General features: G+C 37.0%; 2 protein-coding genes across 5 annotated transcripts in view; one reads left to right on the forward strand and one right to left on the reverse strand.

Annotated features, from left to right (window-relative positions):
• Positions 1–192: 192 nt before the first annotated feature.
• LOC107087475 (synaptonemal complex protein 2-like) lies at positions 193–17,466 on the forward strand (the record flags this gene model as incomplete). Its single annotated transcript, XM_015379062.1, has 26 exons — positions 193–238; positions 329–402; positions 536–972; positions 1,069–1,196; positions 1,318–1,354; positions 1,454–1,515; positions 1,617–1,662; positions 3,079–3,104; positions 3,235–3,292; positions 3,408–3,573; positions 3,681–3,745; positions 3,827–3,988; positions 4,405–4,554; positions 4,692–4,847; positions 8,246–8,336; positions 8,865–9,157; positions 10,279–10,557; positions 10,797–10,848; positions 12,070–12,201; positions 12,420–12,592; positions 12,806–12,900; positions 13,201–13,300; positions 13,430–13,488; positions 15,623–15,701; positions 15,852–15,908; positions 17,144–17,466. Coding segments are annotated over 26 exons (3,083 nt in total), but the record flags the coding sequence as incomplete, so codon positions are not given.
• Positions 17,467–17,662: 196 nt separating this feature from the next.
• Positions 17,663–27,261, reverse strand: part of LOC107087506 (phosphatase and actin regulator 3-like) — a 50,641-nt gene continuing 41,042 nt past the window's right edge. For 2 of the 4 annotated variants that reach the window (XM_015379112.1, XM_015379111.1), the window contains exons 7-13: positions 26,521–26,771; positions 25,234–25,387; positions 19,340–19,395; positions 19,154–19,215; positions 18,930–19,070; positions 18,647–18,723; positions 17,663–18,270 (exon numbers count right to left, since the gene is read on the reverse strand). In XM_015379112.1, the coding sequence (XP_015234598.1) occupies positions 18,255–18,270; positions 18,647–18,723; positions 18,930–19,070; positions 19,154–19,215; positions 19,340–19,395; positions 25,234–25,387; positions 26,521–26,771 (757 nt within the window). In that variant the 3' untranslated portion in view covers positions 17,663–18,254. The remainder of the gene's footprint in view (positions 18,271–18,646; positions 18,724–18,929; positions 19,071–19,153; positions 19,216–19,339; positions 19,396–25,233; positions 25,388–26,520; positions 26,772–27,261) is intronic. The other 2 variants (XM_015379114.1, XM_015379113.1) reach the window with 2 other exon arrangements.

Here is a 27,261-nt window from a genome sequence, read left to right on the forward strand (position 1 = left end):
CCCATCCCCTGGACCAGGTGAGTCCAATCTGCACAGTGAAGTGAAGTGGACTCATCTGGCTCAGTGGCAGAACAAATACTTGACATGGAGATGACTTATTGACTCCCCATCTCCCTCCTCTTGAACTTGTTACCAAAACATTTCTGTAATTGTTTAGCCTCCTAAAGCTCTATCTGACTACTTTACTTTCAGAGACCTATTTTGTACCTGACACACAGCCCAGCTCAGCATGTAACACGTAGGTCAAAGAGTACGCCTCTTTGCAATTTAAAAACAGTGTTCATATAAATAGAACATATGAATAGAGGTCTGTTGTTTCATGTTGCAGGAAATCAAACTGGAGCAAATTATCCATGTCTGAAATGCTAACAATGCCAACTCAGAAAATGGGATCAGTACCGGGTAAAGACATTTAATAGTTGATATCAACATGGCTCATTTCTGTTACTCTAGGCATTGTGGACTTAAAGTAATGAACAAATCTTAAATATGCAGATGATCTAATTATAAGTGTTATTATTTTTCTTTTATTTAGAGCCTAATTGGGGTACTTTTGAACCCCAGAAGCACTGCACTTCCTCAGGACGGATGTCAGTTCCTGCCTCAAGTCTTAAGCTCCAACAGCAATTCCATAATGAACTCACTGAGCGCCTTCAGAAGGTCCTTAATGATGTGAGCAAAGATCCTCCCCGACAGGAATCAACTGATCAACAGAGAAAAACTTCTGATTCCAAAAGGGGCTCTGACAAAACAAAGTTATACAACACACGTGGTTCCAAGAGTGTTCCAAAAATACAAAATACTCAGAGAACCAGTCTCTCAAAAAACGCAAAAAGAGAAGAGATGTCACTTCAGGTGGACATTGGTCCAACAAAAGCTTCAGATAAGACCTGCACAAATAAAACTGTTGAGGACCACAAAGAATTTGAGGCCAAAGGTTGCAAAAAAACTGCAATTTCAACCAAAGAAAAAGTAGGAATTCCATGTTTTAATTCATCTCAATAAGCTTTCTTAATATTCATAATTATTTAATTAATCGGATTATTCTCGTTCATTCTCTTAATTTAGAGCGACTCAAATGTCACAGCCACCATGATGAAGCGTATCTCCAGCCATTATGAGATTGAAACCAAAACCCTAAGAAAAAACAGCTCAGATAAAAGTTCTCCAAGTTGGATCCCCCCGCTAACAGACAGGTATGCTCATTAAGGAACACACTGGATTATTTTCTCTCTTTAGATCAACCCATCTCAGTTAGTATAGAACAGCACCATATGTACCATACTGTGTGATTGTTCTTATTTCTTTATCTGATAGACCAATCTTTAACAAGGAGGTGATACCTGCATGTAGAGTAAGTCTTCAAATTAATGTCTTGACTTTACCTAAGAGTTGACTTTTTGCACTTCTTTGCTCTGCTTGTTTAACTGAATATATTGTTTATATGCATCAGAAAGACAAACTTGGAACCATTAGCCTTGGAAAACTCTTAAATTCTACCAGAGGATCTGACAGGTAATGAAACAGTTTGACAAAAACCTGGAAAAATTGTAGGGAAATGATCAAGCCTGGGGTTGAAAATTAAGAGTGTTGTATTTAATTCTTCTGTTTTGTAGGAATGATAGCTTTGCATTCAAAGTTGATTCACCGATCTCCGTTAGGGTAACAGCTTGTTTCTATTTTTATTTCTTTCCTATGCTTTTCTTTTCTTGGATTCCACATATTCTTTCATAACCCTTGTTCCTTTACTTTTTCCCTCTTTCCTTCCATATGTTGTCTCATCTCCCCCTTCCTTCCTTCCTTCCTTCCTTCCTTCCTTCCTTCCTTCCTTCCTTCCTTTCCTCCCTTCCTTCCTTCCTTCCTTCCTTCCTTCCTTCCTTCCTTCCTTCCTTCCTTCCTTCCTTCCTTCCTTCCTTCCTTCCTTCCTTCCTCTATATTCCCAAATACACTGCTAAAAACAAAATAAATCAAAGGACACTTTTAAAATTATATCAATATTAAAAATCCTGGATATTCATACTGGTATATAATGGGTTTTGTTTTTAGCAACAAAACAGAGTCCCATTATTTGATGAAAATAGATTTCTTCATGATTAAATCTTATGATCAAGAAAAAAAAAATGATTTGGCATCCCAGTCCAATTTCCTAAAATGTGATCAATGGAACTCGACATGGCGCTCAGCGGTTTGTTTTACCCTATGTTCCTGTATCAGACCATGCTCGTTATGAACTGATGGACCCTGTCCCGAGTTATCCATACCAGAGCACAGCTGAGCTCCTGGACACTCTGAGGTGCAATCTATCATTATATGGATGTCTAATTGACTTAAGCATGATGTGCCACAGATATTGGATTTAGGTCAGGGTACCATGGAGGTCAGTCATTGGCTTTAATCCCTTCTTCCTCCAGTAATTGCCTGCATCCTCTTGTCAAACAAAGCTGGGTATAATTGTGCTACAGTGGGAACCTAGAACCGCCTGCATGGTCAGGTCCTGATTCCTAATAAAATTCAGGATGCTGTTGTTTATCCTTTACAAGTCTCTGAGTCTTTCACATGTATCACACAAGCTCAGAGTGAACATTTTGTCATATGTTTAGAGAACAGAGTGCCATAGCTCAAAATGCCAATTCTACTGTTCCCTAGCAAATGCCAGCCATGCTCACCAGACATGGGCAGTAAGCACAGGGCCTGCTAGAGGATGTCAAGCCCTCAGATCACCCTCATTAAGATAGTTTCTAATGGTTTGGTCAGAGAAATTCAAGCTTTTGACTCTAGAGATCAATTTATAGGGCCCTGGCAGAGCTCATTCAGTTCCTCATTTTCCAAAGAGGTAGAGACCAGTCCTGCTGATGGTTTAAGGACCTTAAACAAATTATTAACAATTCCCTCTGCTGATAAACTGACCAGATTAATGTTCCAGATGTTTAAATTACTTAATATTATACTGTCTGAAAAGTGTTCCCTTGATGTTTTAAGTAGTGTATTTGGCATAAATTCATTTTGAGCTGTAGTGTTTTCTACATGAACAATGCAGTCGGTAATTATGAATGTTTTAAATGTTCTCTTTGACTTTAGGGTGAGAATCAAACCAAATCAAGCAGGTAAACCTAATTATTTTATACAGAATTTGATAATTAAGGTAAAATGAAATCCTCAGAGGTTTGACTTCTGAGATAAAAAAAAAAAAAAAAGTTGTAGGATGTGTTTAATTAATGTTTGTTGTTTTTAAAGTGGCTACAACAACTCTACAATTCACACCTCAGCTAAGAAAGGACAACCTGTGGCAAAGGTAAGCTGAGATTTTAGGTTGTGTTTAATAAAGAGTAGTCAAAATAATTTAGTTTGAACAAGATTGGCTGCTTCTTGACCTTTTACATCTGCAGTTGTCACCTTGTTTCTTGCAGAAGAAGCTACATGTGAAAAAGCATCTGTTCAGTGACACTGACACAGACAATGCCCCGACAGATATCAGCTGGCTAAAAGAATCCTCCAGAAAGTCCAAAGCTCAAGTCATTACGTACACCAGACACGCTAAGCTCAAACCCAAAACAGCCCCACCTCATTCTCCAGGTCCATAGACTTGGATGTATTAAAGGAAAAGTTATCATTGGAAAAAAAAAGACATAGATGATTCTTAACATAAAGTGTGCTATGATCTATCTTCTGTTTATTTCCAGACACACCCCGAGATTTGCAATCAATATCTTCAAAAGGTGTAAAGGGCGAAAGCAAACGTATTCAGGTAGGCCATTAGTACGTCCCTGAAGTTGCAGCACTATCACTTTTTGCCACTGTGTGTCACTGTAGTATAATCTGTTTATAGAAGATTATCAATCCTCCAAAGAAAGTGAACCAAGTAACAGATCTCAGACCACAAGTGGCTACAAAGAGGCCTAGAAGAGCTGCAGCCACCACTACAAAAAGTTACCAGGAACCCAAAACAGATGAGAGTGATTCTGAAACAGAAGAGCCTCCATCACCCAAGGCAAAACAGCTTTTTTATTTCTAATATTTTTTATTAAAACAAAGAAAATTTCAATCAATACAAGTTTATCTCATAAAGCACTTGCACATTGTGTAAATTTCTCTGATCAAAACATTTTTCACCGTTTTGATTGATCTGTTTTGCAGACAAATAGTTTCAAAATTTTTGTTTTAATTTCACACAGTTCTATAGCTTTAAAATAAATAATACATATTTATTTATTGCTCTTACACAGTGAAAAAAACAGTTTTTTATACAAACTTTTTTAGCAAATATATCTGTTCTAGTATATAAATATTAAAACTTTTATATGCTCAATTAACACAATTATTTTTAACATATCAGATTTGACATATGATATAACACAATCAGAGTTAGATTTCACAAATTAGCTTTTCTTTCTGCCCATCAAATAGCATTCATCCACTTGTAACATAAAGAATCCAGAAAAGGTGAATGGGGTTGCTACAGCAAAGAAGAAAAAGACAGCACACAAACAACCAACTGATATGAAACTATCAGAGAAACAGTCTGTGTTGGATGCTTGTCCCTTCTCCAAAGTAGAGGTAAATATTACATTTTATTTCTTTCCAATTAAGTAATAGTAGTAAGTCATACTTCTAATGTTGCAACCCTTGCATTAATATTCCTAGTTGAACATCACAGATCTGAATAACATTCCTTTTGGTTTGTTTGTTTATAGATTTGTTCTGCTGGGCAGCAGAGAAAGCGAGTGGAGAACTGTGCTGAAGATCCACCTGTAAAGAAGAGTAAACATAACCTCTATGACCACCCTGCAGAAAAACACAGCCGGGCAGATGGGAGCAGCTTGACAGATTCCAAAAAAGCGCATTTTAAGGTGAGAGGTCTCTGTGTTATTGGATCTTTTGTGTCCTGTTAGATGGGTCATTGCTGTGCTCTTGGGGTAATTTTGGTCAGCCACTTCAAGCTCACAGCTTTTCAATGTTTTCCCAATATGTAGATACCTGCTTGCATCATGGTTCACTGGACTCTTTAGATAGATCTGATAGATCTTAATTACTTTCTTTCGCATTTGGCCCTAATTTTTAGGATCTTAGCATGATGTCTGTCTTTTCAAGATCTTTTGGTGCACTTCATTTTGTCAGGCAGGTAATATTGAAGTTATTTCTTAATCAAGAACAGGTGTGTTAGGGTGTAAAATTAATCATAGACATAACTAAGACAGCTGTGTTAAGTAGAAAGAAGGATGAATATATTAATTTAAAAATGGGGAAGTTTAATGGGATCAAATTTGGGGCAAATAATACTGTTTTAAAAGTGTATATATTTCTCCACTGATGTCATTATGATTTGCAGTATGGAAAAAAACAAGGATTCATGAATTATAAGTAATTAGCAATCAAGTGATGAAATTATGCTGTGGGGTATATACAAAATCTAAATGTGGTAGTAAAGGTGTAAATGAGAGATCTTCCTTTACTTTTTAGTTATAATAATTTGCTGGATAATTCTGCAAGGACAAACTTCAGAGATACATCCAGCAGTTAAAAGTTTACAGCCGTGATGGGGAGCTGGAAAGGCAAAGGTAGACATACTGTATTGGCGTTGGCTGAAAATAAATGTGGACTGGAAATGAGATTAAAAGAGAAGAGAAATAATGTTGCAGAGCTCTATTCAGTTACACCTTCATGATTTTTCTTAGCATTAATGTTAACCTTGATATCATCAAGAAATTAAGGTGTAATAGAATTTCAATAGATGTAGTAAATCACAGAAAATCAACAGATCATACCTTTTAATATACAGATAATTATATGGATTCCTTCTCAGGTGAAAAAGGATTCTCCTATTTTCATTCCGAACTACAATAAATGTATCATTGAAAGAAAGAACATCTGATCATTTAGTTGTCCTTACAGTTGAAATACTTACAATTTTGATGGCGCACAGCAGGTATAATAAAACAGGTTAGAGGGAGTTCTTATCTGCTTAGATTCACAGTCATCTTTGATATTGGTTGTGGGTATCTCATCCAAAAGCTGCACAGATGTATTATAAAAAATGTATTCACTTTTATTTGCTCTTATCTCATTTATTCGTTGAATTCATGCAGGTTCCTGCTCTAAAAAAAGAAGGAAATTGAGTTACAAATCTTCTAGCTGAACTGAAATCTGAAAATTGAAATCATGATGGAATTATGGATTCTGTTTTTAGGATATCTAAAGGGAAATCTGTGATTATAGTACAGCTCAGGGCCTTATATCTGCACACTTATATTTCTCTAAAGAAAGGTGCACCCAGGTTAAAGTGTTACGTAGAGAGGGGTTGAGGGCATGGGCACACTGGCAGTCCGGCTGTATATTGTTTTGTGATGGAAATGTGTGAAAGATGCAGGATTTCTTTCCACCATCTTCACTAGAGGCAGAGAAAAGGGTGGGAAAGAGAGAAAGGTTCTGTGGAGGAGGCCAGCATTAATGAGCCATGATGGTTTTAGCCACTGGTTCAGTTGCTTCTTTCCTCACTTAAAGTGGTTCTAATGGAGACTGTCAATAATATATAATATCTGAATCATACACCCCCGATAAACAAAAACTAATAACTTATTTGTGACCCATTGATTCAAAAGGGATGCCAAATAATTATTTTAGATCAGAAAGATAAATCTGTTCATTTGTGGTTGTTTTTTTTAAATATTTTCTATCTTTAAACTTAATCTTTTTTTCAGTAGCTTTTAGATCATGTAAATGACTAAATTAATGTCAGATTATAGTACTAGACTGGGCACATGATACAGACTTGTTTTTATCTAATTTCAATACATTTAATATTTATTAACTTTTACAATGAAAACAACAAATAATTTTCCAATATAACCAAATCATTGAATATGAATCTTCTGTCCCTAATTGAACCACAGCTGCGGGTAGAGCTGCTGACTTCAGTTCTCCTAAATTAAATCCCATCCTTGTCTAAGCCAATATTAAAAATCAGATGCAGTAACGTCATTTTTACCTTTGGTGGGTGTTTTAACATTAGGAGTTGCGGCCTAGTGGTTAAGGCATTGCGCCCTAACCACTAGGTTTTGAGTTAAAGCCCCACTTCTACAGCCTGCTACTCTGGGTCCCTAGCAAAGACCCTTAACCCCAAACTACTCCGTGGGCGCTGCACAATGGCAGCCCACTGCTCCCCAAGGGGATGGGTTAAATGCAGAGAGTTCATTTGGACTTGTGACAGTGTACTGACAATAAAAGCTGTCAAAAATATACCTTTGACATATAGGTAACACTACAAGACATTTATTTATACAGTTTATTAGCAAAAACGTTGATTAAAAGGCAAATAGTCCTTTGAGAACAAAGTGAATCAGCAGTGGTCTGAGGAGGTGGGAACCAAAGGTCGACATCTATTGAAGATACAAAAAAATGGCGGGAGAAACAAAGGAAATTGGAGAAAAAGCAGTCCTACGTTTATGATTAGACACCGTAATATAAAACTTGAAATATCTTGGTTAAACATCCAACAGGCAGATGGGATTGTAGAATGGATTTAGAAACAGTAGAGCATAAAGCAAGAAATAAGGAAGTACGATGTGAAAATCATTTATAGGTGTATTTGTTAAACATGAAGTTGTAGAAGATTTGTAAGATTTTTTAAGGGAAACAGGATTATTTGCAAGAATATAAGTTATATTTGTTTGAGAATCTGGACCATGCTTCAGCAAAGTAGATGGCGATAACGCATCTAAACATTTGATGCCATCCGCCAGTCATCCCACTTAGAAGAAGAATTCATACAGCAGTAATCAGGCCTTTTTTCCTCCCTCAATAATGAAAATACTTATTCACAAACTGTATGTTTTGTTTAACTTATGTTGTCTTTAGATCATTTTTAACATTCGTTTGATGTTCCAAAGCACTTAAGTGTGGCAACCATTCAAAAAGCAAACAATTTTTCACACAACTGTGCTTTAAAGTTGTGTCTGAAGTTGTCAAAGGCTTTTTAAACATCATTGCATCACCATGTTGTCAAAAAGGTTCAGGGATTCATTAATCTTAGTGAATGTTTATTATTTTTTTAAACAAAATGTAAAAAAATTTTTAAATAACTGCATTATTAGCCTGGAGTCTAACAATAGAGAAAATGTGAGAGAAGGATTCTTTTTTTTAATTCATTTTTATGTATGCTAATATCTGGCCTTAATAGCAGCCTCAACAGGTTACGCCTGGGAGCGTTGCTCAGGAAACTCTGATGTTGAATTAGACAAATGTCTTCCAGGGTCGAGAACAAACGAGCACTTTGAAGAATTCTTTGGCTGGCTGCCTGACCTCTTTCTCTACATCCCCTCCTTCCATTGAACATATGAGAAGTAAGTTTGAGTGGAAAGCTTTTAACCAACATCAGAGTGAGACCACAATAGTTTAACGTCTTTGATGTCAGCTGGCGTCTTTTAATTCAGTGGTTTCATTCAATCACACATTTGTATCCTTAATTTGATTTTGACTTTTCTTTTAGTGGAAATTGTTTTAGATCATTCACAATTACTAATCTGATTTCGAAATTGAATTAAACTTTGTTAAAATTGAAGTAATAAGGGTGACTTATTTTAGAAGGACTGAACTATATGAAAAAAACTGGTCTGAGAAGAATCTTTGCACATTTGTTCTTTTACTTTCTGGTATTGAACTGTTTCTGTTTTAAACAGACTTTGTTCTGTCAAATGTTGAACCTGTAAACATACATGTTCAGTTGACTCATTCACAGTGTGGATGCTGTGTCTTATGCAGAAATCACTTATGCTCAGCAAAGCCTTTACTATGTATGTTGACCCTCTGTGCTCTGACCAATATCTGAAGCTGGCTGTTGGAACATCTGTGTTTTCTTTGGACACTCACAGCTGCTGAGAGGTCAGATCCAACCTTGGGATTGACCTGCTCCACTGTCCTCACCCCGCGGGGGTCCCCACTCCCTATCTTCCTAAATCCTCCCTGCCAGGACACCTCCTCTCAAATCCTGCTGCTACCCAACGTTCGCCCACCAGTCGGCCATAAAGGGAAATGTAAACCGTCTTCTTTCTGCAATGCAGAGAAAAAGCAGAGTTCTCAGAAGACTCAGTGTGTCCCCTCTCCCTGTTCACTGGCAGGTCAGAGCCCTGCACCCATTCCCCCCACTGGACTAAGTGCTACAGAGGTATGTAAACCACTTCACACTGAAAATTCATGTGACACTTACAAGGTTTCAAACGTTAGAATCATATTTAGGCCTTTTGACCATATTCTATCTTTCTAACTTGATCAAACTTCTAGTAGTTCGGCAAGCCATTTTTTTATTATACATTTGCTTTTGCTCCTTTTAATCATGTTTATAAAAAATAAATGAGTTTCTTAACCTCTGTTATTGACTTACCAGTCATAAATTCTTAAAACTCTCATAAAATCCTGAATTAAAATAGTATAGAGACTCAAATTGCTTAAAGGTAGGAATTAACCACCATTGTTTTTTGATTAAAAGGTTCTACATAGATTAGCTGTAACAGCCAAACTCACTATTCTATAATAGAGTAACCTCTGACCACTTCTAGAAACCAAACTATTCTTGGGAATTTGTGATGTCAGAAATTAAAAACATCATGTAATAATGTTAAAAATTTGATTCCTAAAGATTTTATGAACAGTAAAATAGTATGATTTAAATTATCTTTATGACTAAAGTTTGATAATATTACTGTTGCGCTCCCTCGCTTCCTGACCCCTAGGGGGTCCACAGAGGTACTGCATGGGGGTTGTGAAACTTTTGGTTGATTAGTCTTTTTTTTATATTCCCCCCTGCAATTTTGTCCACTAATTGAAATTTCTTTAAATCCACATTAACATGAATTCGACACACTGTAGTAAACAGATAAATGGAGGCAGAAGATTTCTTTCAGTCATCAATGCACACATTAGCGACACACAGGATCTCTTTCAAGCTGGGCACCGTTTCATTCACAACACCTGTCCCATCAACCAGGAATCAGAATCAGAAATACTTTAATAATCCCAGGGTGAAATTACTCCATCTTTAATAGAGTGACTATAGGACCACTTTGATATAACACAATTTCATACAATATATGTAATTAGGGGGTCCCTGCTCCATCTCTCCATCAGTTTGGGGGTCCTTGGCCTGGAAAACGTTGAAGACCCCTGCTTTAGAAAATGTCATTATTGCTGCTCGTCAACAATCTTAGAAAGACTTTGTAATTAGAGAATGTCTTGGTATATCTCCTCACAGCTGTATTTTTTTACACTTTTCTCTCTATTTATTTTCAGATTGTTGCAGAGCAGAAGCATCTGTCCTCAGTGCCTCAGTCCATTTTGTCTCCATCCACCCAACCACTCTTAACATCAACCCTTATAGAGTCAGATAAGGCCCCAGTGCTATCTCCATCTCAGTTACAGTTCCCCAGGGACACTTTAGCAAGCGGTTGTCACCTTGAGCTCAGTAAAGTGTCCTCAGTTTCCCTGAGTCCAATAAGCCACTTGTCTCCAACGTCATCGGAGCTCAGCGGGAAAAAGAACATCTCCACTATGACCACGTCTTATAAAGAGGTTTTTATCTATCAACCTGAATATTTTAGCTTTTATATTTGCCCAAGTCTGGAAATTTGGATAGAATTTGAAGTGTTGTCCAGTTTTCTGGAGAAACCACAATTATAGTTGAAAAGCTAACATGTAGGAACCATTGATTAGGATATTGGTAGATTGTTGATCTGTGTAGAGCATTTAAAAAAAAGGAACATTTCTGACTATAAAACTGGTGTCTAACACTTCACTGTTCACTCTGATAGAAAACACCGCTCATGCACAAGAACCTTAAACACACGAAGCATATTGTCTCAGGTAAAGTGTTTTTTTATTTACCTTTGTGCTTTTTGTCTGAAGTTCTTAGAGGCCATTAAATAAAGAAGCACATCTGAAGGTCATTATGTCACCAGTATGATAGTGTTGACACAACAAATCATTTATTACTGCAAATCAGAGGTGTGTGCTTCAGTTACAGTAGATATGACTCGCATTTTAAACTACTAGACTAAACTTGTTGATTTCTGTAATACTTTCACAAATGATTTGGTAGAGTATTCCTGACATCATGAGCCATCAGGAAAGCATGTGCATGGTCTGACAAGAAAAGACAAAGGCAGCTTCGCATGACATCACTCAAACAAGGCTTAGGCCACTATGTACCATTAATCTGCTCTACTGTGTTTGGGGCTTTCAGTTGGAATATAAGTTCAGACAGGTCAAGTGTTACATATCATCATCATCATCTTTGCTTGTCTGGAGAAAGAAATATAAGAACTGCCTGCAGTATTATACAGCAACAGGCCAGATGTGTGGCTATTGAACTGGGTGATGGTTAGCAACCATATGCGCTTCCTGTGTTCCCTGATGTCATCAGTATGTGTGTGTAGGTTCTTTATTATTTAGGGTTAACTGAACACAGATTAGGTTATGTGATTTTTTTTGTCCATATGCAAATTAGTATTTTAGAACCATTTTTTTTTATCCTATGACCCTCTTTATCTAGTAACATTTCTTAAACATTCTAGCCTAGTAAAATCGCCCCACCTACCAGCGGCCAAAATCATTTTTGCCTGCGAGTGGTCTAACCTCGATCAATGCCTCAGGCCCTAAAACTGGCTGGTCAATGACAAAGCAGAGATGTGTTTTGAATTTCTGGATGCCAAGTGGGCGGGGTTTTGAGGGCGTGACGACAAAGCTGCGTGACGCTGGAGAAAGCACAACAAAGAAGATGTCAAAATTGTTCTTACTTTTACTGTTTTTTCAGGAAAACAAAAGCACATTTCGAATGTATTAAAAAGTCTCAGAAACAGTATTTTTCTAGTAGTAGTATTTTGTCAAGTGACATGTTTAAAACTCAATATTAAAAGTTCAAGATTTCAGTTGGACTTCAGACCGTCTTGACTTTGGATTTGACTTCAGCTTTGATTTTACTTGCAACCTGATTTGAGACTTGATGCCTATTTTGATTTGCAAAAAAATGACTTGGTCTCCCCTCTGCTACAAAGTGGCTGTTTTACATCCTGACATGTCTTTTAGGACCCGCTCTTAAGCGCTGCGTCTCACTATCCAGTAAGTCAGAGGAAGACGAGAATGAAGAGGAGCGGAAGAAGAGCAAGATTAGAGGCCAGCGTTCTCCTAGAATGAAGCCAAGAAAACTGTTCAAGTCTTGTAAGAAATATTACTGCTGTTATTAATATCAAATGCTACACATTTTATCAGGTTTTTGTTCACTTAAAAGCTTTAATTCTAAATGATGACTTCATTATGTTTTTATCAAACCTTTTCTTTAGGTTCAGCAATGTAATGAAGATAAATCTGATCTTGTTGCAAAATGATTGTTCCTATTAACATCGAAATATATATTTCTGGATATTTTCTACTTGAAGTTGAAGAGGTTTCTGTTGAAGATGAGCTGAGCCACATGAGTTCCAGTCACTGGGAGACTGAAGAAGTGTATGGAGACTTGGAGATGGATGGGGATTCAGAGCTTCCAGAAGAGACTCTAAAGCCAAAAAAACTTTGTCAGCAGTTCACCTCTGAGCTGAAAAACAAGTTGCAGGTTAACATCCATACATTTATACACACAAAAAGAAAATAAAAGTGTTTTTGTATTTAAGTTAATCTCCTTGCCCTCTTTGAAACCATGTACTACACCAACAGAAATAATCTTGTTAGGCTTTATTGAGCTGTTTGTTTTAGAAAGCATTGTTTACCTACAGGAATAGACTCTTCTGTGACTAATCCTCATCTCATTTGTGATCAATCTTTTCAGAACCGTAGCCATTTAATGGAGATCTACAACAAACGGTCTTCCAAGGCTGTCCAGCACCACATTTCATCCATTGGAGTCCAGTTTAACGAAAACAGGTATCTTTCGGTCAATTTTACTGCCTTGAACAAACTGCTTTTAATGTTTTTTTTAACCAAATGAGCAAGTCAACTTGCTAAATGTGCAAATGCTCTCCTCTGTACCATTTTGTTAGGTATAATAACTGGTTGCTTCCCTTTGTTCTCAGAATGCTCTTAAACTCCAAACACTGAGTATTTGCTTGCTGTATAGAATCCACATCCTCAGTTCTCTGGTTTTGTGTGAGATAAAAAAAAAAAATCAGCATAATTTCTTCTTGGATTTATTTCTGTGGTTATTTGTGTTTTTGCTCTGGACAGAATTCAAAGGCTGAGTGAAGTTCAAAATACCCTTGTAGAGGAGATCCAGAAGATGGAGCAGGATGTTAACTTGCTAAAAAACATGGAGAAAGATCTGGCTGTGGGTCCCTTGTTTTTTATATTTATTCCTTGGTTTGAAAAGCTATAGGGAAAAGAAAAACATTTGAACAATAATCGCAATCTACATAAATTTGACAGTAATTGTTTTGGTATTTTTTTCTCTTTGCAGATAAACTGGGAAAAGCAGATTACAACTTTCCATTCTTACCAGGACTGTGAAACAAAGAGGTGAATAAAAAAAGAGTTATGTCATTATTTAGCCAATACGATCTTATCATTGATTTTTCCTCAAGCTTGGACTAAAATACTTTGTAAAATGCTGAACAACATACTTGTTTATTCAATAGAACAAGAATTAAAGGGCTTGACTAGAAAACAATTTCCCCCTCATCAGAAACTAAATATGTTTTTTCACAGCAGAATCTCTTGTATAAGAGATGTTGCTTCTGTTTCTTTATATAACTGATAGGGCTGCACAGAGCTTGTGCCTGCATGCAGTCCTGGACTATTTAGCCAGCACCCAGGTTTTTCAGTGTGGATTATAAATCCCATGCTTCCTATGCTCTGATTGAGACATACTCTGAAATCCAAGCTGTGTCTTTTTTATGTCTGATTCTAAAATGAACATTTAGTTGTGTTTTGGTGGATAGCTGTACTTACTACAACAGTCCCGTTAATAAATATTGCTCCAAATCTGTCCTTTTGCTGAAACCCAATTAAAGGGAGGTAATAGGACATAGGTGTAGAACAAACATGGATCACACCCTGAATATTAAACATAAACTGTATGTTCTTTACTTCAAATGTGCTTTGTTGAACGTTTGCACGAGGGCTACGTGTTCCTATGCACATCTGTATGTATCACAGTGTTACCACTGTACAAGTGAATTTATGGCTTTAAACACCTCATATGATGAGAGAGATTACCCTGTACTCAGCCGTCATATCCCATTGGGTACATTTAGAAACAAACTGTTGTAATAAACAGTAATGCATTTTACCTCAACTCTGACAGAAAGATGTTAATATGATTTGGAAATAATGATTCAATTGAGATGCACGGATGAAGTGTTTCCGGTTTTCTTGAAACCTAATTATTCTAAATCATATTTTCTTTTTTAAGGAGTTTAGGACATGTAACACATCAAAGTTCTGCAAGTTCTTTGGTAGGAGTTGTAATTTTAAATCCCATAGAAAGCGAAGGAAGTATAAGAATGTCCCTTTTATTATTAGTTTGATTGATGTTCCGAGTACATTTAAATACACGTAGCTGTTTACTGACAAATTTTCCTATGATACTATAATACAATACTAAAGAAAATTAGTACTTTAAAAATTGTGTCCCTGTTTTTATTAATAATTGTTTTTTTAAATTGAATTCCCTTATTCATTGTATCAGTCCTTGGGAAGCAAAATGCATTCACCTGCAAAACAAAACAAAAACTTGGTCTGTTTTTCTGAATTACGAGCAGTTTTATCAGAATAGATAAAAGTGTTCTTTTTTTCTTAAATAACAAGATCTTTTCATAAAAAAATAAACTAAAAATGTTCTGTTATTCTGAATGAACAAGATAATTAATATAAATATAAACGTTCTGTTTTTCTGAATTAGGATAATTTGAAAAAATAAATTAAAAGTACAGTTTTATCTGAATGAACAGGATAAGTTTTATAAAACATAAATATTTGTTTTTTTTCTGAATAAACAAGATTACTTTTTTATAGAAATAAATAAAAACTATAAGTTTTTTTTAATTGATGGGATAATTTTTATGAGACACCAATAAAAAAGGCCTTCTGTCTGAATTAATGAGATAAACTGAAAAAGAAATTAAGGGGTAAATAACCGTGCCACGAGTAGCACCCAACATACAGGTGTCTTTGTAAAGTGGACAAACTAATAGAGATCACATCTACATAACTGAGAAACAAGAGAGTTTCCCAATGTCTCAATCGCAAAAGAAAATAAAGATGAATGGGACATTTTGAATCTTCTCTCTTGCTTAGAAATCTGCATAGAACATCCACGATGAAATAATAGCAGCATAATCCCATTAATTCAAAGAAGCAGAACACTTTTATTTATTTTGTAACAAGGAGCTTGTTAGTACTTTTTTTTAATTGTCATTTATACAGAGAAGCAGAATGCTTTTTTTTCATAGAGCTTCTCGTTAATTCAGAAAAACAGACCAATTTTTGTTTTGTTTTCTAGGTGAATGCAACACGCTTCCGTACAGTCCACCAATAATAAGCTGCCCCTTTTTCTCCTGGAAATGTCTTAATGTTATAGGTCTATAGATCAGATTTTTTTTTCCTCTTCTCTGGTGTTCCTTAGTCCTTTTTTTGGTCTGTGCCTTTATAGGAATGATACACTGAAGAGAACCTTCCAAAGCATCTATGATCACGGCTTGGACTATGAAGAAGGAGTGTTCAAATCAGAGGTCTAACTCTTACCTACATATCAGACTTAATATTTAATTCTTGTTGCTTTGGCTGGAATAACTGTACTGATTACACCAACATAACTTTACCGACTGACTGAATTCTGGCCATTTTTCCTGAAGTCTTTCTCTACTACTTGCTGTTCTCAGATGGACCTGATCAAAAAGGACCTGAAGTCGATTCAGGACAGACTCCTCGATGAAATGGTGAGTTGATCACAACAGTCTAAAACACGGCTTCCATGTTCTTTCCTTTACTCTGCCATTCCAGCAGGGTAGCTCTGAACACTTCTACATTATGTGGATATAGAACATCTGGTCACCCATGAATTGAATAAGTTTTTATCATTTTGAAAACAATGAGACCAAGATATATCATTGGTAACATTTATCCTGTCCAAATTAAATGAAAACTAGGACTAACGTCTTGTTAAAGCATCTTTGAACTCATCATTTAACCTTAAAGCTGCCGTCAGTCATCGCAAATTGTAATATTTGCAAGACAGAGTTGGTTCAAAGTTAGTGAGGCATGATGTGGACTGCTTCCAAAGCTGTACCAGAGACTGGATGTTAATATTAATTAGATAAAAAGTTGGTTTAACAAAGTATCTGTCCAAGTTTTTGCACACTAATGAACCCAAGTTGTTGAAGCATTTGTCTTTCCACATTTTTGTCTCTAATAAATCTGTAGATGTTTAAAATGTAACTGTATGGGATTTTATGAAATTATATGCAGAAAGCATTTGTTTTCATTTCTAACATCAGCAAAAAAAAAAGAAAAAAAAAAAAACAATACTGCATTGGAACACTGGTGTGTGAACTTTTAATATTTCGCTATAACACCTGGTATGTAGAACTACAGAAAAGGATTAGGGCCACTGAAAAAAAAAAAAGTTAACTGATTTTTAAATATTATTTCAGTTTAATACAGGAAAAAAGTCGGAATTCTGACTTTTTTCATTAGAATTCTGAATTTTTTCTAAGAATTTTAGATCTTAATGTAGATGGGCACCATGAAGGAAGAGATGTGGGAGCACTTAGCTTCACTGACAAAGATGTGAGTTGTTTGGGAGGGCCAGTAACACAATGGTGGAAAATGACAGAATTAACTGACTTTTTACGTGCCTGAGGGGTCCCCGGTGATGCGATTTCATTCATGGAAGAGCAGAAGTTGATTAAAAGAAAAGAGCTAGTTTAGTCTCTAAAACAGACATGGCTACGGCTTGATGCTTACATTTTTGTTAGCTGTCAGAATTCAGTCAGAATTCTGAAATTAAAGTCAGAATTGTGAGAAAAAAGACAGAATTCTGACATAAAATTTGAAAATCTTTATTTAATTAATTTTTTTAGTGGCCCTAATCCTTTTCCGTAGTAGAACAGCCTGAAAGAATTTTGTATGAAATTTTAAATGATGTTTTTTAATGCTTTTGCACCATTCACAGCATGAGCAAGAGATCCAGAGTATGAAGAGAGGAATACATGCTTTGTTTTTCTCCGGATGAAGCCAGTTTGGAGGTGACCAAAGGTTACTCTACATAGTGAGCCGAGGTGTCTGTCCACATGGGATGCACCCTTCTGAGAAATTTGTTTGTGCTTCTCTATATAGCTGTTTGCATAAAGGGATTTTAATCCAGTTTGTTTCATATAAATCAATCCATTTGGTTAAGAGCTGCGTTTGTTTCACATGTGCCTTGTTGTGTTAGATGGTTAAAAATCTTTAAAGAATGTTCTTGACTATTTAATTACATTTAAGTTGATCTGATGTTTGTATCTGTATTGCTTTGTCACTTTTAAAATACTCTATTAGTGGTTAAGTATTATAAATTTTTTGACTTTTGAAATGGTCCAACTAAAAAAAAATCCTGTTTAGTTTTTAAACACTTGTTAACCTCAGTCTTAATTTGAAATAAAACTGTTTAAAAAATAAATACACCGCTTGTTCTTATAAAATGTGTTGTATTTTGAAGACAATTTTAAAGTAGTGCTTACAAAGGTATTTGTTTTTTCAGTGAAGACACTGTCAGTCCCGTTCTGATTGACATACTGTATATACAGTTCATATCAAAATTCTCCCCGACACATTCTCACCCGACTTCACAGTCTGTACACAGTCCAAGTGACACATTATTCATCAGTTAAGAAAAGGTGGTCACATGCACTACATCTTCTTCCCACTACACGGATTCACACCGATTTGTCAAAGTTTTCCTGGAATTAGTACAAAAAAAATTAATGACAGGATTGTTTTTTTTCCCATTCTGCTCTTGTCCTGAGAGGCAGAATTTTTTTTTCTCAATTACAGTCTCTTTCACCTGCCTGCTTCCATGTTGCAAACAGCAGTCTCCAGGACACACTGCTGCAAAGATCCCTCTCTTGTTTCTCCTACACCCATTTCTTCACTCTGATGATACGGGGGTGCAGGAAGAAATTTAAAGATGCGCTGAAGACAAAAAAAGAGCTTCGGGCTCTTTGATGTGTCACCACTGAGTGGCGTCAGGCAGCTTCAGGGAATTTCTCAGCTCAGCATTTCTTCACAGAAGAAACTCTTCACTTTCACGGCCGGTGGAACCTGAAAAGGCAAATAAGCTATATGTAAATGCAGAGGATTGGAGAGTATACCTTTGTCATCACATCTGGGTATGTTAGCCATTAATCAGGAGCTATTTTTAAACTCTCTGGGTCACTGGCACAACAAACAGTCCCATTCTTTCTGCACAGCCAAGGACATTGAACCATTTCATCATTACTCTCTCTGATACCCTTAGATCTCCAGGGGACCACCTACCCCTCCCCATTTTATATGCACTCCAATCTATTTATAGCCTTCTCCTATGTGAAGAGCATGGAGAGCTAAATTTAGACTGCTGCAGCCCAGAATAGAACATGCGTGCATTTATTACTACGCTGACATGCAGCTACAGTGGTTGCATGACCAGAGTACTAACCTAGTTAGGTGTTTACTGGAGGCGTGCACTTCCATCTCTGTACTCTTGAACTCGTTCAGCTCTTTTCGGATGGCAGCCTGTAGGAAATAGGCAAAAAAATCAGGGAATCCCCAAAAAACATGGTGAGAAAACATGCATTAGAAAATATTGATGGCATGAATGTGTTAGGTCTTCAGTGATCATCATAGAATGGAGGATTTTGTCATCTCTGATATTAATAGTAAACTGTTTTTTTTTTTTTTTTTTTATTGCTGGATCCTTTAGTTTTGAATGTGGCACACACCTTGTCTGCAGCTGAAAGGCGAGTCCAGGGTTTGTCTGCTCTCCTATCATAGTCCTGAGCTTTGGCCACCTCCACATAGTCACTGAAACGGATCAGAATCTTCCTTTCTCGCAGCTCATCCACTGTTGGCCGCTGATTGAGCTGAAAAAGCCCCCAAGAAAAGCCAAATTTAATTTAAACCATTACAGTTTGCAGATAGAACCTCAATAATGAAGCAGTCTTACCTTTCTGTTGAGTCTCTGTTTGATCTCCCTTCTCTCTTCTTGCTCTGTCTGATCGTTTCTCTCTGGGAAAACCAGAAAAAAAGTGAATCAATAAATTTTTCTTAGGTGGAAATGAAAAAGAAAAGCACCCAATTAACACACTGGGAGTAAAGTGTAATTTATCTAGTTAATAATTAAACGACTTACGTTTTAAAATGTTTCGACTCTCCAACTCCTCCACATTCGGTCTCTGGCTCAGCCTCCTGCGGAAAAACACCAAAACTACGTTTTGAACCATTTTCAGCAAATCTCCGCTCCTGTTCCTCTCGGTGTTTAATCTAAACCGGTTGTAATTTCTTCACGATGCGCGTTCTCGAGAGGAATCCCCTATGTTTCCATCTCGCATCCAGACCGCGGCTGTGTTGTTTGGGCAGAGGGGCTCCCCACATTTGGAAGAGTGAAATAAGCGCCTGTTTTTCCCCGTTTAGAGAATGACTCCAGCGAGCTTTTATATGTCGGGGACACCGGGCAGCATCTCTGCAGTGGGAAACTCCTCTCAGCCTCAGCAGCTCAGGCTCTGCTCTCTACTATCAGCCACAGGCGCTTTAGAGCCGCGTCGTGATGGGCTGCTATGGGGCGAGTCTCCCTGGTTACTGCATGCAGAGTGTTTTGAAGGCGGGGCTTGCTTAAGCTCCACCCTCATAGGCTTCCCCACTATTATGCAAAGGTAGGGGTTACACTACTATATTATTGTAGCACTGGGTTTAAGAATTATTCCATTTTTATTAAACAATTCTTTATTTTTATTTTTTTAAACTGCTTGCTAGGCAGAGGTTCTACTTTAAGTGAAGCCGCCAGTTGTCCCAGTCTTGGTTCTGCTCTGTTTTCTTTTGAGTATTAAGTTTTAATTTGCTCCATGTTTTCTAGTTTTATTGGTTTAATTCCAATTGTGTTGTGTTTTCTGGTTATATTTAAGTTCTTAGGTTTTTATTTGTTGCCCTCTCATGTAAGGCTACATTCACACTGCAGCCTGAAGTGACCCAAATCCAATTTTTTTTGCCCATATACGACCTGGATCTGATCTTTTCATGGCAGTCTGAACAACACAGATCCAATTTTGTTTTCAATCCGACCCAGGCCACTTGGCTATGTGGTCCTGAATCCGATACGAATCTGATCTTTTCAAATGCGACCTGTGTCTGAACGGCCAGGTCGGATTAATCTGACCTAAACGTCATTAATACCTGACAAAGGTCACTATTCTGCATCTTGCAACGCAGAAAAACAGCAACCATGGTAGTTGATGATGCAGAGAGCAGTATTTATGTTTAACCATGTTGAAAAGATTGAGTTTTTATGGTTGGAAAAGACTGCTAGATGCGCACCGGCACTACCATCCATGTTTACTTCTGTAAACAGAGCATACTGGCCTGTGACATCATTGCGTCCTCTACTGCGCATGCGGAACACTTGCGCTGTATGATTGCAGTTCACACAGGAGATCAAATACAAGTCGCATATATTTGGAAATATGAACGGCAACGCAAAAAAAATCTGATTTCACAAAAAAATCAGAATTGAGCATCAATGTCTGCAGTGTGAACGTAGCCTTTGTCTCCTTTTCCCTAGCTCCTTTCTGGACTTCTCTCTTCACACCTGCTCCCAATCAGCTCGTTAGTCCTCTCTTTGTTCAGTCTCCTATAAATACTCTCCTTATGCAGTTCCTCGTCTTACTTTGTCTTACCTTGTCTTACCCTGGTTCCTCGTGATTGTTTTCTCCTGATGTCTCTATCATTTTGGTTTGTTTTGCATTTTTCATGTTGGATTTTTGGATTCCTGCCTCAGTTGTTTGTGAACATTACATTGAATCTACAAAAACTCTCCTCTGCCTCCCTGCCTCTGCATTTGGATCATCAAACCTCAACCCAACCCTGACACCAGCTGTCCCTTCCCCATCAAAGCAACCGAAAAGGTCTACAACGTGTCTGTATGTGTTTGCTTTGTATGAATTATAAATGTGTGCATCTTAAAGAGGTCAACATAAGACAGCTGGTGGGATATAACACAGTAAACCCCGAGAGGTGAAAAGTTAAAAGAGCTTGAATGCCTCCACACAGCAGGACTCTCTTTATCCCATAACGCCTAGCCAACACTGGAGACTTTATAGTTTGGTTTTCCAACACATCAAAGTTAGATCACAGGAACTATGACCTGGACACCAACAACACAAAGAAAAAGCAATACCTGCTCTGTGACTCTTAATGGTGTAGATTGGTGCTTCCCCCATCCCCCCTTGATTGATTGATTGATTGACTATATTGATCTCACAGTGGAGAAATGTAGTCGTTAAATCAGCTCAAATAGTCAACGAAGAAGAGGTTGCCCGAGGAAGAAAAAGGTACATGGGATATATATTGAGTATATACAGTGCATCCACTTTATTTTTTATAATAGGATCACTATACAGGGTTATTGCACTGGGTGTTTACATGGGTTTTTATATAGATGGGCACCCCTGGTTTCCAAACTGGTGAAGAAAAAATGACAAAAAAATAAATCGAATAAATAATTAGATTTAGAACGTTACCTTTAATCCTGAGTCTTCCATTATCAAAACAGTCTGTATATGGAATACTAGATGACTGCTGTTTATAAAACCTAGAGAATGAAAAGCTAAAGGGAACAAAGTGACTGGCGTGACACTGCAACCTGGACTTCTACAGCTAAAAATCCTTCCCTAACTTAAATAGGCGTTGTTAAAACCTGGTCTTCAATAGTTCAGGCATTGCAAAAAGAGTGCTGTATCTATGTTTGTGTGGGTGGGTGTGTGTTACTGTCATGGCATATGAGTGACTTCCATTTTTTGACATCCAAGTTGGTGGTTGTGGGTAAACACGTTTCTTATCCATTTCCGTAAGAGAATCATTATCCAAGTCAGGTGGAAAATGATCTTTGACCACATTTGTGTATAGGGTTGCCTACTCTGTGAAAATTATAAAGGGGACACTTCTTGACCAGGCATTGTCCTTCATTTTGCTGACATTGTGAATTTATTTTTGCAATTTACTGTGAGGAAATAAATTTTGTAAGCTATAAATTCAACTATTGAACTAAGTTAAACAGCTAACAGTGTTTATTAATATGAAATCGATCCTTATCAAGGGACAGTTGGCGACCATTGTGTAAAAAAATTTCCTCTATCTCAACTAAAAACATAAATTCTCAGCTACTTTGTAATTTTTTACCTAAATTAAATATGTGTAGCAGACATGTTGTCTATGAATTCTAGCAAAAAGCAATACTATTGCAAAATATGAGTCTACTGATTTGTTTGTAGTAATTAACAAGGTTACACATCTGTACATAGTAGAATTTATCATTGAACAGCTGTTATCCTCAGTTGAAATGCCTTCTGAAAGAAATGATTGGAAGTATTTGTTGAACAAATCCCAAGCAGGACATCCATCAGTAACAAAAACCTGATAAAAAGAATGACACTTATCACAGCCTCCGTTGTGGAAAGCTTCTCCTTTGATCAAATCAGGTGTTTTTTTTGTTTGTTTTTTTATAGTTATCTTAAGCTCTCATCAGGTTGGGAACAACCAGACCTCACGATTCCTTTTGTTCACCTCACAGAGGAACAGAAAAACAAAGCAGAGTGCTTCGATTGCTGTTACATTTTAAACAGACAACGGAAAATCACTAGCAAAGCTCTAGTGAGTATGAGCATCCACTGTAATATTGACCCAGTCGCTGTGTTGCTTAGCAACAGTATCTTGAAGACAAGGAGTAATCCTGCAGAAGTCCTCTTTTCTCCCTAGCAACATGTGGGGTGGGAGTCACCAGCACACCCCAGCTGTATGTGCTGTAAATGACAATGCAGCTATTTTTGGAAACTCGCTGCTGTTTTCTTTTTCTGTCTTTACTGCAAATATAAATATCTGAGTAGAGCTGCTAAATTTGATCAGGTTAGACCTAGTTCAACTTAAATAAACATACAGTGAATTATTTTTAAACCTTACCTATTTTGGTTAAGTGAAACATTTAGATGAGATGATTTGCCATATTTTCTACACTGACAAATTGTTGGATTTAATTTTTACAAAATGTAAGGAAAACAACAAAAACAAATGTTTCAGCATTTCCATTGCTGATTTTTTTTTCTTTACAATTGAAAGGCAATCTATAGGTATGCAGGCTGAGGGAGGTATTGGGTATACATTACTAACTAAGTGGAAAAAAACATCTTGTGGGTGTTTTTTTTAGTTCTTTATTTCAGCTACCAACTCCACCAAGAACATATAATTAGCCTTTTTTCAGCTCTTCCCATCGTAGAACAGCACCCGGCCTCCTCCTACACAGGAATTATTCCTGCTAATATAACTCCAGGACATTTGTGAGGAGGCAGCAGTGCACAAAGGGGGGATACATTATTGAACAGCAGCAGGAGCTAAGATTAGAAACAGCATGGCAGCATGGCTGCAATGCTAAGCCAGCTCTGGAACTAAAGATAGAAAGGTCATCTATCATTGACACCAATGAAGAGACAGTATGTTATCATCCATCATCAGTTCTGCAGCAATGCACAAAAGCTCAAAGACAAAGAGACAGAAGGAAAGGTTGGAGCCATGCACAAATCTATTGCTGGTTAGGGGGCTGTTTTGTCTTTCACTGGCTACCTAAGGGATCCTGTTCTTTTTGCAGTTAGACCTTCTGGGCTATAATTAGAAAGGATTATCCTCCACAGTTTTGCTTTGCAGTGGTACGGAAAAACAAAGTAGCATCCAAATTGTTGACTCGCCCAGTTTTGTCTAAAAAATACTGTAACCATAAATAAGAATTGTCTGACTAAAAATGAATCAATTAATCTTTCTTTCTAAAACAAAAGTTTGTTCGTTTATCAAAACACTTACTGGAGCAGTAATAATCTTTACATTACACTGCAAAAAATGTAAATCTAAATGATAATTTTTTTCTTAAAATAAGTAATTTTTTTTTTTAATTGAGGAGGTAAGACACTTTACCAGTGGAACAATACAACTTACATTTAAAATAAGAACAAAAAAACAAAACAATTACAATGTCTTATTTCAAGTGCATAATATCTAATTATCTTACTTTAAGAGTAAAATACTAATTCCATTGGCAAATCATCCTATTTACCTGGTCAAATTAACGATAAATACACTTAATTAAAGACATTTTTACTTATTTATAGATGGCTTTTGCAGTGTACAGCCAGCCATTTACTCTCATTTGCTCCAGACTCGTCCGTCTGCCTTAAAACACTAATTCCAGTGTCTCCCACATCAGCTCTAGCCATAGTGCATCCTCACTCCAGCAAACCTTTGAATGTTTTCTTTTGAAAGCATCAGAAATCCGTTTCTTCCAGTAATTCTAAGAATAGAGGAAGAAAGCTGTATTATTAGTCGCCTACCAGACAGCCGATAGATACTGTTCTATGAAGTGTGGGTGGCACTTTGTGCTTGGCTGTGAATTATTTCACAGCAGGTTATGTAACTTTCTGGTGTGTCTCAGTTTGATATGCTGGTGTTAAAGAGCCTGAGTTAAGTGAAATCTAAACAGGGGATCACTCCTTTCAGTTTGTGGACATTATGTGACTCAGCTGTCTATTAATGTCTGTACACCGAGGTACAAAAACACACACCCATCATGCTTTGTAGAGAAAACATTTCCAGGAACAGGTTGCTTCGGCTCATCCACTACAAACAGGCAGCATGTAGACTGATGATAATGTTGGCAGCTTTCAAGAAATAACTGAGCATGTGTGAATTTCTAGCACCAAAATGTTGCATGATTTTTATCTATTTGGACAATTGCCTGTAACAGATGCCCATGTCCTTAACAACATTTTAGTTAATAATGATACTGAAGCTATACTAATATCAGATAATAGTTGTAAGAAATAAAGAAGTTACATCTGAGCAGATTGTGCAAGATCCTGCAACTCTATTAAACTATTAATAGATTAAGCTAATTCCAAATTGTGTATCTTATTTACATTTCAAGTGTTAGGGGATTTATGTAATTATGCATAAGCAAGGGGGGGCATTGAATACTAAAATACTTCCACTTCTTACTTGGCAAGTTTCATCTCTATCTGCTGACGAATTTCCTGTCGTTCCTGATCACTTCGTGCTGGGAAGATATTTCTGTCCTCCAGCTCCTGCTTGCTGGGCCTGTTTCGTAGCTTGACAGCCAGCAGCTCCTTCCTTAGCCTGCGAGGAAGTGTACCTGCAACACCACAAATATGCTTTAGACCACTATAAAAAGACAGGCTTAACTACAGATCATGTTATAGAGCAGCATGGCATATTTGAAGGATTGATTTTGTGATCAGGTGGTGTATGAAATTGTGCCTGAATGAAAGCGTTCCAGAACAAGTTAGTAACAAAGTAGTCAGCTTAATAATCAAGAAATGTGCTACTGTGCGGAAATAAATATTTGATAAACAACTGAAACTTTCATAATTATCAACAATGAAGAGGTTTTTTAAAATTTTATTATAGGTACAATTCCGATGTGAGACAGAGAATCTAAAACAAATAACAAATCAACCAGCATTTTTCTTTATTAAATAAATGTTTGATCACCTTTTAACCAGCAAGAACTCTGGCTCTGACACTCTTATTTATTCTTTGAGAAGACCTCCTATGTTTTATTTAGTGTCTTTATTAAATGCACCTCCATGAATTTGTTATCTGAATAAAAATACCTGATCACACAGTCAGCTCTGTGGGACACCAGAGAAAAAAACTGCACAAAGCTAGGGTGGGCACCAAGACAATATAGGCAAGCAGCACGTTGAGAAAGCAGCTGTGGTCTCAAATACTAATAGGAGAATGTCATGTGGTTGGTGGAGACAAAAATGAAACTCGCTGGCATAAAATTCATCCTGTTTATAGGAAGAAGAAGGATAAGTGGAAACATCCTGCTTCAGAGGTCCTTTTGTGTAAATGGTCCGGGACGTCTTCATTGTGTTCAGGGGAGATGGATGGGGCTAGGTTTTGTGCAAACATTTTTTTCCCTCCAAAACCTTAAAGCTTCCGTGTGCAACCTGTTCAAAAAGGTACAGGAAATGTCTGACATACGGTTTTTAAAGTTCTACCTTTTCTACTGGATAACACAATTCATGTAGATCAATTCTTAAATAACCACCTGATCATCGGGATGAGCTTTTTAGGCTCTGTCTCTTACAGTAAAAAGGATACCTATAATTTTCTCCCTTCTTTCTATGAGGCACAATAGCAAAATCCCTGTAGATAAAAAAGAAAAAAATCTTCTGAACAGCTCCTGAGTCTTCAGTGCATATGTCTGAATGATTAAAGCTTACACCTTCAGCAAACCGCTAAAGTTGTGAGACCCACCAGAGATGACAGACTCGTTCCAACCGTCCAGGTCAAAGGGAAGGCCTGAGGTCTTGGAAAAGCACTGGTCCAGCAGTACGTTCTCCTTGTTCTCTTCTGCTTCCTTCTTTGGCCAGTCAGACCCTCCAACTCCTACGCAGCCGCCAGCCAAAGATGAGGTGTGTTGGTTATCGGAGCTGCAGGAGCGAGACAGCCGTCCATCAGAGCACCATAGCCGTGGGGGTGAACCCTGCTCACATCCTTCGTGGACACTGAGGGGACATTAAAGAACAGCTTGCGTCTTAATCTGGAGCATGAAAGAAAATATTAGATTAACAATTTTTGAGCTCTTTTAATAGACAAGCGGCAAATAGGAGAAGTCTGCAGGAAAAGAAGGAGAACCAAGAAATAAAGTTAAAACCAGGCGTTCATATGCAACATTCTTTGTAACATTACATGATTTATAGACGTACGGCGTTGAAGTGAAGCCACTGGCCACCATATTGGTACTCATTCGTAATGATTATGAAGTCAATGAAGTCTATAAATCATGTAATATAACATATTATACAAATCCATCCAAATAAAATTAATGTAGCACAATAATACAGATACGCCAAAAGTGCAGTTGCTTTTTTTTCCTTCAATATAATATATTTCAACACATGACTTTTTCAAATGAGAATTACAACAAACACAACAAAAACGACAACTTAATAATGAATTACTACATTGACATTTTACAGTGAATTACTTTCTATT

The sequence above is a fragment of the Cyprinodon variegatus genome, unplaced genomic scaffold (assembly GCF_000732505.1).
Source record: "Cyprinodon variegatus isolate N-32 unplaced genomic scaffold, C_variegatus-1.0 Scaffold185, whole genome shotgun sequence".
NCBI lineage: Eukaryota > Metazoa > Chordata > Actinopteri > Cyprinodontiformes > Cyprinodontidae > Cyprinodon > Cyprinodon variegatus.